The 12418-nt window shown below is 55.4% G+C and overlaps 1 protein-coding gene across 8 annotated transcripts in view; it reads right to left on the minus strand.

Moving 5' to 3' along the window:
- Positions 1–8322, minus strand: part of SCN5A (sodium voltage-gated channel alpha subunit 5) — an 86721-nt gene extending 78399 nt beyond the window's left edge. For 7 of the 8 annotated variants that reach the window (XM_024768943.1, XM_024768941.1, XM_024768947.1 and 4 more), the window contains exons 1-2: positions 8038–8310; positions 5386–5504 (exon numbers count right to left, since the gene is read on the minus strand). In XM_024768943.1, the coding sequence (XP_024624711.1) occupies positions 5386–5504; positions 8038–8310 (392 nt within the window). Of the gene's footprint in view, positions 1–5385; positions 5505–8037 lie in introns of all 8 variants that reach the window. The other variant, XM_024768948.1, reaches the window with a different exon arrangement.
- Between the last annotated feature and the right edge of the window lie 4096 nt (positions 8323–12418).

Consider the following 12418-nt stretch of genomic DNA (forward strand, 5'->3'; position numbering starts at 1 on the left):
GTGGGGGGCTGGCCCAGCTGGAGAGAGAGGTGGGATATCTCAAGGAATCTAGATGAATGCCCTCCACACCTCCAGCACTCCTTCTAGGGAATCCAGGGTATCAGGCAATGGCATGTCAGACCTGGCCCCCAGTATATAACGAATTCTCCAATTTCTCATCTGAGATGAGAGGGGTCAGGTTCTGGGACACCCACCCCAGGGTTTGGATACTCAAACCAGAGTTGCTCAGCTCAGCGTCCAGGGCCTCAGGGAACCTTGATTCCTCCCCGGCCAGAGGGTGTCTCTCCAGACACTGAGGTCCCTCCCTCAGCTTGGTATCTGTGCATCCCTCTGCCTGGGGGAGGGTCTCCACGGCCAGGCCTAGCTCCTCTCCAGCTTTCAAGGGTAGGATCAGATACCCAACTCGGCAGCCCTTCTCCCCTACACACGTGCGCGCGTGCGCACACACATTCCCGTTCCTCACACCCCGGCTCCCTGCCAAGGCGTTCCTCACTGGGCAGGCAGTTAACAAGCGCCTCAACCAGACTTTATTCATCCCCACAGATCCATTGCTAAACCAACTGAGGATCAGATGATTCCTGAAATATGAAAGTAATGATGCTAAGAGCAAGACTGCACCAGCTGCTGTTGACTTTGGAAATGGAAGGGGGCCAGAGCCGAGGATTTCCCGTAGCCCCCAGAAAACAGAAAAACCTAGAAAACAGACTCTCCCCTAGAGCCTCCAGAAATGATTGCAGCCCTGCCGATACCTTGCTTTTAGCCCAGTGAGAACTTTTTTGGGCTTCTGACCCCCAGAACTATAAGGTGGTAAGTCTGTGTTGTTTCAAGTGGCGAAGTTTGTGGTAGTTTGTTACGGCAGTCACAGAGAACGACTGTGGGTACAAACCACAGGGTGAAGGGCTCTGTAAAGTGTGAGCAGACGGCCACCCAGGAAGAGGAACAGAATTATTTGTCATTTTTAAGAACAAACCTCATGAGAGCACATGTGCCTGGCTCTGTGCGGGAGATAGGGCGGCCTCTTAGCCATTGAACTGCTCCAAGATAGGGTATTATGAGAAACCAGACCCGCCTCTGGCTGGGCTGGGCAGGAAGGCTTCCTGGAGGAGGCATTTAGACAGGCACTGAAGGTTGGTCAGGGTTCCTCCAGCCATCAGTCCTGGTGAGGCTCAGAACTGGGGAGACCCCCGTCTGGGGAGCCAAGCCTCTCCCAAGCCCTCTCTCAGTGCACACACCACTCATAGCTCTCATTAGAGTGGAGAAAAGGTCACTTGGCAGACAGCAGCAGTGCGGACAGGCCGCCTTGGACCAGAGGACTTGGCGGGACGCAGACAGAGGTGAATCAAGGTCTAGCATCAAGACTTAGGGAAGAACCAGAGTAGACAGCCCTGCTGAGCCCTGCTAGCTAAGGCCTGGGTCACACGGTGGGAAAAGACAAGTGCTCCCTGACTGAATTTTGGCTTTTGCAGACACAGCAATGGAGGGTGAGGTGCACAGACTCTGGTCTCTGCCACTTGACTGCTCAAAACCCTGCCTGGCTCTCCTATCCTTGAGGACAGCCCTTCCATTATTCTCAGTCTTTCCTGTGTATGTGATCTTTTCCTACCTAGACTGAGCCTTTAGTCCATGTGACTCCGCCCAAGCATCCCTAGGTCCCCCATGGAGCCACGCACACAGCCAATACCAGAGAGATAAGTCAAGTGTACTCCCGGCCAGGGCACACCTGTTTGCACTGCCTGGTGGTTTCAGGCCTATGATTGAGCTGGTTTCACGTGTGGGCAGAGGCAAAGGCCAGCTCTCGGGGCTGAGTTCAGCTGAACATCTTCAATCCTGCCGTGTCATTGTCCCCAAACACCCACTCCCAGCCTCATAATTAAAATGCCAGCAAGGACGGCCAGCCTGGGTTGTGGGGAAAGTCTGAAACTGGGGCTGCCTGTCTTCAGATGCTAAGGAATCAAAAAACTCCCAAAGAGAAGGGAATTAATGGTCAGGGTATTTTCATATATTTGTGCTATTAAATTCACACACACACACACACACACACACACACACACACACACACGTGGTTTGATTGCCCATTTGAATCTTCCAGGGGAATGTGGGAGGATTTTGTGAACAGATCCTATGCACCCAGGAAGGCAAGCAAAATGCTGCTTGCCATGAATGTGCGGCCTCTCTGAATGTGACTGCAGCGGAATTTGGCGTTCTGTTGGTTTCTTTTATTTAATCCTGGCAGGAACACATTCTGCAGGATTATAACAAAAATACTTCAGGAAAAAAAATTCTACATGCCCATATTTACTTTTTAGGCAACTTCCCAGGGACACGCTGCAAGCGTGGAGCCCAGAGCAAAGCTGAACTGAGGTATGGCACGATCACCAGCATGTCACTGGGAACGCCTGGACTGTCGCAAGGGAGCGGGATTTCTTTCTGGAGAGCAGGGACTGCATGCCTGCCCCCTCGTAAGTTAGTCTTTGCCCCTACTGCCCTGTCCAAAGGGCCTGGCACAGAACTTTGCACACTGGGGACTGAGATGTTTGAATGGCTATAGAAATGTAAGCCAACAATCAGCTTCGGTTTTGCAACATGAAGAAATTCTAGAGGCCTATGGCACAATGTGCCTATAGTTAATATGACTACACTGGACACGTAAAAATGATTAAGACGGTCAATTTTATGTTACATGTTTTCTACCACAATAAAAAAAATGTAAATGGAGAGAAAGCTCCTAATTCAAAACCTGGAATCTGTGGGCATTAGAAATGCACGGTGACCGCCAGTGGGCATGGGGTTTCTTTCGGGGGTGATAAAAATGTTTTGGAATTAGAAAGTGGTGACGATTGCACAACCTTATGAATATACTGAAGTCCACTGAATGGTACACTTTAAATGGTAAATTTTATGCTGTGCGAACTGTATCTTGATTGAAAAAAAGGGAAATGCGTGAAGAGCTTGCAGATTTCTAGGCCTCACACTGGTGATTCTGGTCTGGAAGGCGCTAGGAATCTGCATTTTTAACAAACTTCCCAGGTGCCACTGGCAGACTGACATTTGGAAATGACTGCCTTAAAGCAGTGTGTGCAGAAATCATGGAGACCTTCCTAAAACGCGGGTTCTGGGCCCAAGTCTCAGCAATTCCTTTAAGATCCTTGTGATACTGCTGCTGCTGGTTAGTGTACCACACTTTGATGGCAAGACTCAAGGACACAGAGGGGCTGTTCCCAAACCCCACAATCCAGGCCCCTCTTCTCCCTCAGTGCCCCCCAAGCCCGCTAAGGGGCGCTATTGGAGGCCAGCAGCGTGCTCCCATCCCCAGCCAGTGGAGCATCAAGGCAGCTGCTCAGAGCCCAGCACAGGGCCTCCCAGATGCTGAGCCACTTCCCTGGGGCAGCTGCCCTGGGAGACAAGGTCCATCACAGTGATCTCAGGGCCCGTCCTGCCGGGCGGAACCAGCCCCTCACAGCCTCAGTGCCACCGCTCGGTGGACCCTCTGGCCAGGCTGGGGACTGCATTGCCCCTACCGCCTCCCTGGCCTCAGCTGCCCCATGGCCCAGCTTTGCAGGAGCCCCGGGGCTGCAGCTGCATCCCTAGGGGCTGCCGTGGCTGCCAAACTTTTGGGAAGTTGCCTAAAAAGTTGGTTAGATACCTGGAGGAGAAGCCCCAGGTGGGAGCCGGAGCATGCTTTCAGGGACGCCAGGCCCTTGGAGTGAGGCCGGAGACAGGCTCAGAGCAAGAAGGCGGCTGGCCTTTCCTCCCGCTGCACCGCTCTCACCAGGCTACGCTCACGTGCCGGCAGAAATGACAACTCCTCATGTGGCTGTCGAATCACGCTGAGGGGGCTGTAAAATTCCCAAGGGGGCAAGGACAGTGTCTTATTCAGCTTGACACCCCCAGGGTGCCGGGCAAAGTGCCTGGCACCTACAGGGGGCTTAGGAACAGTTGCAGAATGGCTCAAAATTAAATCCAGGACCACCCTTGCCTCATAAAGTAGGATGCAGCTGTGAATGGTAGGCTGCCCTTGAATACAGTCTCTCCCCACAGTGTCGGCCCACCCTAGAGACCACCCTACTGACGCCACAGCCATGGCCTGCATGGGCTGGGAGCAGGGGGGGGGTCCCTGGACATACATCTGTCTCAGGATCTCCATGAGAAAGGCAGGAGCCAGTTGGAGGGGGCTGGAGAGCGTCTGCAAGCAGAAAACAAACGGGGCCCTGAGGCCCTCTGACTGGTCCCTGGGTTTGGGATCCGGCGCCGGGGCACAGGTGGGCAGACAGTGGAGCCAGGAAGGAGCATCCCTCATCCCTGCCTGGACAGGAAATGTCCCCCGAGCAGTCAGCATCTGTCTCTGTTACTCAGTCCCCCACTGAGCAGCTGTTTTCCTGAAGCCTCCTGCCCTGACCAGAGGTTAATGGGTGAGACCTTCACCTTCGCCTCAGAAGAGGTCCATCCGGAGGGGGGAACTGATGGGGGACCATGGGGAGCTCTCAGGCCAAGCCGCCAACCTAACAGCTAATCACACCACTGAGCCCAGCATCATTGATTCAATTAACAGGCAAGTCAGCTACAGCTAAAGCAAAGCTGCTCAGGCCCTCACAGTGAAACACAGATGCCTCTGACTCCACAGCCAGACACCTGCCCCCCGCCCCGAGAGGCTCCATGTGTGGGGCCCCTTTTCTCAAGTCCAGAGAACAGCCGTTTCCCTGTCCCGTGCTCGGCCCGAATGGGGTCCTCCTAGGGCCCAAAGACCAGTACCCGTCCCTTACCATACTGCAGCCGTCCCATAGCTCTCCTCCGCAGCCTGAAGATTTTTTAGGTTGTGGTTTATGTAACTTAACGTTAACCAGAGTTCTCTGAGATACTCGGAAACTGCAAACATTTTGTCAACACCTAATCAAAAAGCAAGCGATGCCTCCCTTGAAAGAGGCCCACATGTGAATAAACCAGAGGCCTCTTTACTGGGAAGCGTTTTTTCCTTGGCTGACCTGCTTGAGGTCCCAGCCGGTAGGCGGGGAGGTGCAGGCCCGGGGGTGCAGTGGGAGGGGACATGTGGAGCCAAGACCAGAACCAGGGGACACTGATCGGCCTCATTTCTTCTGGGATCCTCAGTAGCTGAGCTTCTAGGACATTTCTCTCCTGAAGGAGCAGAGCCGAATCTCCCAGACTTTCATGTGTCCACGATCCCCTGGGATCTCGTTAAAATGCAGATGCAGATTTGGCGTGGGGTCCGAGAGACTGATGTCCAACCGCTCCCAGGTGACAACTGTGTGCTCGTCTGAGGACTGACCGGGAATCAGCACCACCCTCAGCCCTAAATGCCCCATCCACCACCCGCCCCCCTCTCCCGCCCTGTTTGGGGCCCACACAGCGGGGACGGACTGCCAAGGATATGAATGAACGAGGATCTTCACGGCCGCTCTCCGGATGGGGTGGAAGGGGCTGAGGACATACAAGGCGTTGGTGGCACTGAACCGGAAGATGGTCTTGCCTTTGTTCAGGACGATGAAGGTCTGTGGACGGAGAGCTGCTTTAGGTCGGGTGGCAGCCCTTAGGCCCTTATGGAGGAGAGAGGCTTTTGGGGGGCAGCTGTTGGCTCAGAGCCCTAGAACTCTGGAGAAAGGGTAGGGTGAGAGGAAGAGGAGAGGGCCTGAGGGAGAGGTGGGGGGTAGGGGCAGTCGGCATATTTGGCAGGTGAGTGGACCCTTGCTGGGTCACCCACGGCTGGGGTGGGATGAGATCAAGTTTAAGGGATTGTCAGGTTGGGTGGATTTAGTTTCGTTTGAAAATTACAGTCCCAGCCAGAAGAGGCCTTTCATGATCCTAGCCGAGCTGTTACCATAGCGGAGGCCAGGACCCAGCTGATGCCCGCTCCTTCCCCTCTCCCTTCTGACCCCTCTGTGCTTCCCCACGAGGCCCACTGAGGAGTGAGGGTCTTGATAAGGGAGCTGGGTCAGCAGGGAGGACTAATGGGTGAGAGTAGGGATGAGGAAAATGCAGAGCCCAGCCCAGGAGAGCGAAGCTTTCCCGGGGACCGTGTCTCCTGGAGTCCCGACAGATGGCAGCCCCACCTGACCCCGGAGGACACAACCTAGTGTCTTCCTCGGGGGATCATGCGCAGCCCAGGGTAAACCCACTCCCTGTGCTTCCAGAAGATTCTATCTACACAGCTCAACGGGGCATGGGAGTGGACAATGGGTGCTAGAGGCTGAGCCACGAGCACATCGAGTGGGCATTTGAGCCAGATGCCGCCCTTGAGGACAGCAGTCCATTCCCCCTGCCCTGGCTCAGCGGGCACAGCTGAGGTGGCATAGCCTGGGGCTGTGCTTCTCCAAGGGCTGAGCTGTTGAGATAAGGTTCTTTTTACTCGGGGCTGGGGAGACAAGTTGACCAGATAGATGAGGACTGAAAGTTCTGCTGTGGTGCCTGCATCACCCGGTGGGGCTGCAGGCAGTATGACCGGGGGGTCAGCAAGGAGAGACGGGAGGTCAGAGACCAGAATCCTACCTGGGGCCACCACTCAAGTGTCCCCGATCACAGGGACAGGAGAGCGTCCCTGACTCCTCCCAGGCTCAACTGCCACCAGCCCCCCAAAGCCCAGCCCAGCCCTGGCCTACTCTCAGCCGGGTCCCTGTGCCATGACTCCTGCCTGTCCCAGCTAACTTCAACCCCATCGCCACTTTGATGCACCACTCAAACCTTGACTCGTCCCCAGCTGTGGCCTTAACCCGACCCTAATTCTCACTTCCAGCTCTGACCAACCAGGACCTAGGCCCACCCAACCTGACTAATCCCAATATCTAGTCTAACTCTGACCCCTACCGTGGCCCCAGGCCCCCACCTTAACCCAGCTTGAGTCACTCGAACTCTGGGGGGAATCGAGACCAGGTTCAAGGTCTCTTCTCCCGCCTGTGCATATAGCCTGGGTGGGCTTTCCTTCCACCTACCCACTCACGAGTGCCTGCACACACGGAGACAATGGGCACCTCTCCCACCCTCAGACTCCTGTTCTCCTGAATGCAGTCTCATTGCCCAGTGACACACAACTCAGATGCCCGCTGACACTGACACGCAACACTCATACCCGCCAGGGGCTCGCATTCACTTCCTCAGCGCTTCCTCAGCCCTGGACCAACTGCAGTGATGTGGGTAGGAACCATCCCCCTCGGCACCCAGCCTTCTGGGGAAAGGCCTCCCCCAAATTCGAACCCGCCTTCTTCCGGCAGTGAGGCCTGAAGTGTGGGCAGCTGAGGTGGGTACCAGGCCTCTGCAGGAGCCCTGCATGCCCGTGGTCTGGCTGGGTGCAGGGCTGAGCACACGGTCCTGAGAGCTCGTGAGGCCAGGGCCGGGGACCCAGACGGGGGAATTGACCTCCTGGATAGAAATCCACGCCTGAGGAAGCCTGGGTTACCCTGCCCTAGTGGACAAAATCCCCTTCCTCTCCCTACACTCAGGAGGGACAATGGCAGAACCACCCCTCCCTACCCCTCTCAGATTTCCCACTGGCCATCATGGTCCCATCACCAGCCCACAAGGCCCAGGATGCTGCTGCCGTGGCCCCCAGCCTGAGCTGTCATTACACAGCCAGTGCCTAGCAAATTCCATGGGGTGGGGGATGGGGGCTACATGCTGTCTCTGGTTAGGAGAGGGATCACATGCTGTGCTCTGGGGCCCAAATTGGACTCAGGGCCTGACTCCAATTCACACATACCACGGGACCGGGAGGAGTCCTCCAGGGGTGAGAATAATCTAACCACAGATGATTCCCAAAGTAGATACTCCACAGGGAGGCAAGATTTCAAGTGTGGCTGCCTGCTCTTTCTTTCATAGCACCAAACTATCTCAGGCTGCATAATTCTGGCCTTTTATTCCGGAACTCTAACATTAAGGTGATGGGAATATAGATCACTAATTAATGACTCACTCTCCCAAGGCCCAGGGAAGCCAACCCCAAACAGAGCCCCCGTATGGAGGTGAGGCCCTCTCGCTGTCTGCTGTGTTGACAGGGATGCTGCAGGGAGGTGGGGTGGGGTGGGCAGCAGTCACCTTTTGGGTGCTATAGAAGGGGTCCAGGTCCTCCAGGGGCTCCCCAATGAGCTCTTGGGGTGGGTTGCCATAGAGATCCGGCAGCTTTTTGGAGGCCTGCAGGTCCAGCTGGGGCTGGGGAGCCTCCTCCTCGGGCAGTCCGTCTCGGCTCTCCTGCGAGGCGGCCGAACCTCGGGCCTGCTTCTCTGCCATGCGCTTCTCGATGGCCGCCAGAGACTCCCGGGTGAACCTGCGGAAGCTGCTGGTGACCCGAGGTAACAGGAAGTCTGCCATCTTCTCATCCTGCTTCTGGGGCACAGGCTGTCCTCACGCTGCCTGCAGGGAAGCTGAAAGACACAGACATGGGGCTGATGCTGCGCCCATGGCCAGGGGGCAGGGTGGCCAGACCTGGGGGGAGTGGCTGGGCTGGCGGAGGGAAGGACCAGCACCTTGGCAAAGATGTTCCCCACCTCTCCACAGGCACACTTGGCGGATGCCGGCCTGGGCAAACCCAGAGCCCTCCAGGCTCCGGGGAATGCATGGGGACCTGCAGGAGGGTCGCTCTTCCCTTTCCCATCCCAATGAGCACGTTTGAATGCAAGTAGGCACGAGTGACTGGGTCATCGGGGACCCTTCATTCTACCCCACTCGATACAAAAGGGCACACTCACACCTGTTGGTTCCTTAACCAAGCCCACTCTGAGACACTTCTCACAACTGATCCCGACACACCCTGGGTTGAGGGGGACACTCCATGGGGCAGGGAGGGGGCCTGTCACCTTTTTATTTCAGATCTCTGGCCAGGCTGGTCCTGAACAAATGAAGGATGGAATGAATGACGAATATGTAGATGAGGGGCAAGGGCGTTAGAAGGTACCCACTGCTGCCCTTCCCCTCAGCTTGTCTCCTCTACAGGAAACCCTGGGACCCTAGGAGGGTGATCAGAGCCCTCCTGGGCCAACGTCCCAACCCTGGGCTTCTTTTTCAGGCAGATCCTCGGCCTGAGTGGTGGGACCAGAGGGTTGGGGACAGTCTGTCTGGTCTTCCCATAGCACCACGCACCTGCGTGGGGGAGGGTGCCCAGACTTCACCTGGGGCACGGAGGTTCCAACATCTGGCCACTGAGGGGGTATCTGGATCTGCTCACCGAGGCCCAGGCAAGTCCTGCAGGTTTTTGGGAACAGCTGGGTAACAACTTGGCAGCTGCCATCCAGATGTTGGCACCGCAGAGCTGTGTACACAGCTGCCACAGAGCCCCCTGAGAGGATCTCAAAGAAATCCCCAGAGTGAGGCATCCTTCCAGAGATGGAAAACGCTGACGGAGCATCCCAGACTCCTCACTCCCCTCCTCCTGAGTCTGAACAAACCAGGGCCCATCTCGAGTAACAGCGGAACCAGAACACGGTGACCGCACTTCCGCTAGGACGCCCAGCCAGCAGCTGCATGTGACGCCAAACAGGGAGAATGTGGCCCCCAGCGGCCTCAGATGACCCAGGACCTGGTATGAGCAGGCTCTGACTCTGACACGGAGGCCGGAGGATGTGTTCCCGACTGCCCCACCAAAACAGGATGCGGTCGGCGTCGCCCCTGACTGGGACGCCACTGCCACTAGGAGGGGGAGGCCGTGTCACTAATTACCACATCAAACCCCCCGGGCAGGGCCGGGCACCTGTTGGAGATCTCTGCCAAGACAGAATCCCTTTCCGTCAAAGACAAGCTCTGCCTTGATCTGACTCCTGGGACACGTGTCACCAATGACCCCAATGAGTGGCTGCCACCCCGACCCCTGCACACATCCCGCCAAGGGCCCAGGCTCCAATCACAGTGAAGTAGGCACTTGGACAGGTAACAGGTAAACAGTGAGCAAACACAACACAGCCAGGTCTCAAAAGGCCGCCTCTGGTCCGCAGGGAGATGCAGCACGGAATGTGTGAAGGGAAGCCAGAGGAGAGAGGTCCCGGGACAGACACTGTCAGAACCACCCCATCCTTCAGCCTCTTGTTCTTCTGGTTCACTCCAGTAAAGTTAAAGGAACATCTTTGTTGAAAACAGCAGGTGAAGGACTAGGTCCCTACTTAATAAAAGCTGTCCCTGTCTAACTCCATCTTTGCGTGAACAAAGAGAGGCGTCTGTAATACTCGCCACCAAACATGAATGGTGACGTTTTTTCCTCGGCTGGTGGAAGTTTAGGTAATTTTAAACTTTCTTCTTCATGCTTTTCTTCAGTTTTGAATTATTTATGATGATCTTATATTATTTTTTCAAAAACAATAAAGTCATCATTCTTTTTATTAAAAAACAGAAAACAAGGCAGCCCGGATGACAGCAGCCCCTTCCTTGCAGGGCAATCCTCTCCACTGTGAGCAATCACTAGTCCTGTAAATCAGGAAGTCTCCTCGTTTACTTGGAATTATTTCCTAAAAATAGTGTTCTCTGTCTCACTGTATCCATCTGTGTCCACATGCCTGCGAGCGTTCTGGAGACACGTGGACACCCATGGACCGAGGGCCCCTGGTACATAGCGGGGTGTGTATGTGTATGTGGTGTGTGTGCGTGCGTGTGTGTGTGTGTGCGTGCACGCAAGCTTGCACCTGCATATACATCTGTTCTGGTAAAGGTGCTTTTAAAATTTGTATTGAAGTCAACTCTTCATACAGATCGGTGCCCAAATCCTAAGTGTACACACAGGTGGATGAATTTCCACAAACTGAACTCACCCAGTCACTAGTGCCCAGGTCAAGAAATGGATAATTTCCAGTCCCTCTGACTGGGGTTCCCCTCTAGTCAGCAACTGGATAACCACTCTCCCGGCTGCTAACAGTCAGGAGACTAGCTTTGTTTGCCTCTGCAGCTCAGAGGAACCTAACAGACCTCTTGGAGTGATGCGGAAAAAATCTGGGGGGAATTGCATCTCATTCTCATTAACCTCTATCTGAAATTTAACATTTCCTTCCATTATGAATGTAGGCAGCAAGATGGAAGTGCTGTGACCAATAGAAATGCAGCTATTTCTCTGTTCCATTACAGGGGCTGCAGTATCTCAAATAGCATTAATGCCATGGCTACTTCAAAATTACAACACTTATTAGATATTATTATTTAATATAGTAATAACGAAGCCCCAATGACAGGGCCCTGGGTCCTCGGAAGGGTCTTGCCCCAGCTCGCCTCCAGCAGGGCACCAGAACCCCTGGGACTCAGCAGTTTGTGAAACCAGATTCCAGATGAAGTTCCCTGCTCCCCAGCAGCCAGGCAGCTTCAGGTTCCAAGGTAAACCTGCCAAGAGCGTCCTTTGTCTCTGGGTCCCCACAGGTGGCTCACTGTGAGTGGGTGGGATCCGTTTTCTCCCTTGTTCTCCCACTGCCTGCACCTGGCTCTGGCCCTGCCCTTCCTTCAGCAGCTCAGGGCCCACGCCCTGTTGAGGCTGAGACTGGCTGAGCCCTGGCTGCAAGCTTTCCGGTGATGCCAGGGTAAGGAGAGATCGGGGTAGATCTGAGGACACTCCAGGCTCAGGCCCAGCCATACCCCTCAGGCCTGGGAGGGCAGGCCCCCAGCTTTGCAGGGAGGACCCACTTCTGGCTGGGGAAGTGCAAGGAGCCTCTATCTCACACAGCTCCATCATGTAGGGGAGCCTGGACGAGATTTGATTCAAAGATCACACAAAGATCATACTCTTCTAGATGCCGGCACCCCATGACTCTCACCCTCACGCAGGACAGCCTCTCCACCTGCACCAGCTTCTCCACCAGCAACAGTCTTTCCATCTGTACCAGCATCTCCATCTGTACCAGCTTTTCCACCTGCACCAGTTTCTCCACCTGCAACAGTCTCTCCACCTGTAGCAGCTTCTCCACCGGCACCAACTTCACCTTCACCAGTTTCTCCATCTGTACCAGCCCTACACCTGCTCCCCAGGCTGGGACAGCTTCTTCCAGATGATCCCTCTTCTTGGGCCAGTTTCCCCTGTCCTATCGGTGTCCCCTGAGCTCTAAGGACCCCCGGCTTCATCTTGTCTCAAGTTCATCAGCTTCTGTTACTGGGTGCATCTCTCCCTCAGTTCTGCTGGCTCCTGAGAGTCGCTGGGAGCAAACTGTGAACCCTCCTTTTCAAACTGGCTCCTCCTGACACCGTTTCCTCTGACACTGGCCACAATTCCCTAGCTCCACCAAACATCAGGCCTCCATCCCCAAGGCCACGGCCGTGGGATGCGCCTCCTGGCCCCAGCTGGGACCAGTCTGATCCCATTGCCACCGGCCTCCTCCCTCTTTCCCTCCACCCACCATGTGCAGCTCCCACCAATCCCTAGTTCAGACATTGCCAAACCCTGTCCATGCCCTGTGCAACGGCAGAGCCACCTCATGCTCCCCTCACTACGCCACCTCCTCCAGGACGCCCTCTCTGA

Source organism: Neophocaena asiaeorientalis, unplaced genomic scaffold (assembly GCF_003031525.2).
Source record: "Neophocaena asiaeorientalis asiaeorientalis breed wild unplaced genomic scaffold, Neophocaena_asiaeorientalis_V1.1 scaffold1058, whole genome shotgun sequence".
Classification (NCBI taxonomy): Eukaryota; Metazoa; Chordata; class Mammalia; order Artiodactyla; family Phocoenidae; genus Neophocaena; species Neophocaena asiaeorientalis.